The 1,452-nt window shown below is 47.4% G+C and overlaps 1 protein-coding gene across 2 annotated transcripts in view; it reads left to right on the top strand.

Annotated features, from left to right (window-relative positions):
• Nucleotides 1-519: 519 nt before the first annotated feature.
• LOC109935062 overlaps nucleotides 520-1,452 on the top strand; it is an 18,688-nt gene continuing 17,755 nt past the window's right edge. Inside the window, exon 1 of one of the 2 annotated variants that reach the window (XM_048595982.1) lies at nucleotides 520-850. Coding sequence is in view for 1 of the 2 variants with exons in the window: in XM_020533752.2 (XP_020389341.2) it covers nucleotides 813-850 (38 nt within the window). In the remaining variant the exon portion in view is untranslated. The remainder of the gene's footprint in view (nucleotides 851-1,452) is intronic. The other variant, XM_020533752.2, reaches the window with a different exon arrangement.

The following is a 1,452-nucleotide window of genomic DNA, read 5'->3' on the forward strand; positions in this document are numbered from 1 at the left end:
GGAGACTCTCTGAATCTCATGCCTATCTCTGTCAGCCCAGGCTCCCTGATTGGCCCAATCAAGAATCTTGTAGTCAATGAGATCCAACTGGCCCTGGTTTCAATCACTGCCGAAGGTCAAAGAGAGATTTAATGCAAGTATTCAATTCCAGGAATGGTTTTGATAGAGTAACTAAGGTAAGGGTTTTTGTGACATAATCCCTACCCTTAGTCTCACTTGATCTTGCTCTATTCAGTGACAGATTAAAAATACGCAGAATGATTAAGAAGAAATTACTTCCAGTGATTAAACAGTTAATGACCAGTAATACAGGTTTAAGATGATCGTTTAAACAGCATGAGGTAATATTCAGGGAGTAGACTGCCAGAAAGAGGAGTAGAAGCAGATTCAACAGCAATTTACAAATACTTCAAAGGGAGATTAGATACAGGATTATGCATGAAGAACACTGGAATAATTGAAAAGCTCGACCACACAGCTAGCACAGGGAAGACGGGCCGAACCGTCTCTTTCGTGCTGTGGCGTTGATTGGGATTGAGAAATGACCCGGATTTGGGGGAGGAACGTGGAGGTCAAAGGACAGAGAACAACATTTGCTGACACTTTTTAAAAAACAGTTGCATCGAGTTTGGGTTATTTTTAGTGACTGGGACAAACGTGAGGGGAGATGGATCGAGAAAGAGGGACTTACTGGAGAGAGCAGTCAGCTCAAAATATTTTCCTCAACTTGATTTCACTTTCGTTTTCCCCGCTTGGAGACTTCGTTCAGAAAGTTCAGAAACACTTGCTGGCCATTTCAGGGAGATTTTAGCATGAAACGACACCAAGTTAAGAGCATTGCCTTGGAGAGGTAAGAGCTCGAGAGGGGTCTATCGGAAATCCCCTGTCCCCGGTGCTGTCACTGTAAATACTGTTTGTGAACAGGGAAACTGCGGACGCTGTTAACTGTAACAACAAGGTGTAGAGCTGGATGAACACAGCAGGCCAAGCAGCATCATAGGAGCAGAAAGGCTGACGTTTCAGGCCTAGACCCTTCATCAGAAATGGGGGAGGGGAAGGGGGTTCTGAAATAAATAGGGAGAGAGTGGGAGGCGGATAGAAGATGGATAGAGGAGAGGACAGGTGGAGAGGAGACAGACAGGTCGAAGAGGCGGGGATGGAGCCAGTAAAGGTGAGTGTAGGTGGGGAGTTAGGGAGGGGATTGGTCAGTCCAGGGAGGACGGACAGGTCAAGGGGGCGTGATGAGGTTAGTAGGTAGGAGATGGGGGTGCAGCTTGAGGTGGGAGGAGGGGATAGGTGGGAGGAAGGACGGGTTAGGGAGGCAGGGACGAGCTGGACTGGTTTTGGGATGCGGTAGGGGGAGGGGAGATTTTGAAACTTGTGAAATCCACATTGATACCATTGGGCTGCAGGGTTCCCAAGCGGAATATGAGTTGCTGTTCCTGCAACCTT

The sequence above is a fragment of the Rhincodon typus genome, chromosome 4, assembly GCF_021869965.1.
Source record: "Rhincodon typus isolate 14 chromosome 4, sRhiTyp1.1, whole genome shotgun sequence".
NCBI classification, from domain to species: Eukaryota; Metazoa; Chordata; class Chondrichthyes; order Orectolobiformes; family Rhincodontidae; genus Rhincodon; species Rhincodon typus.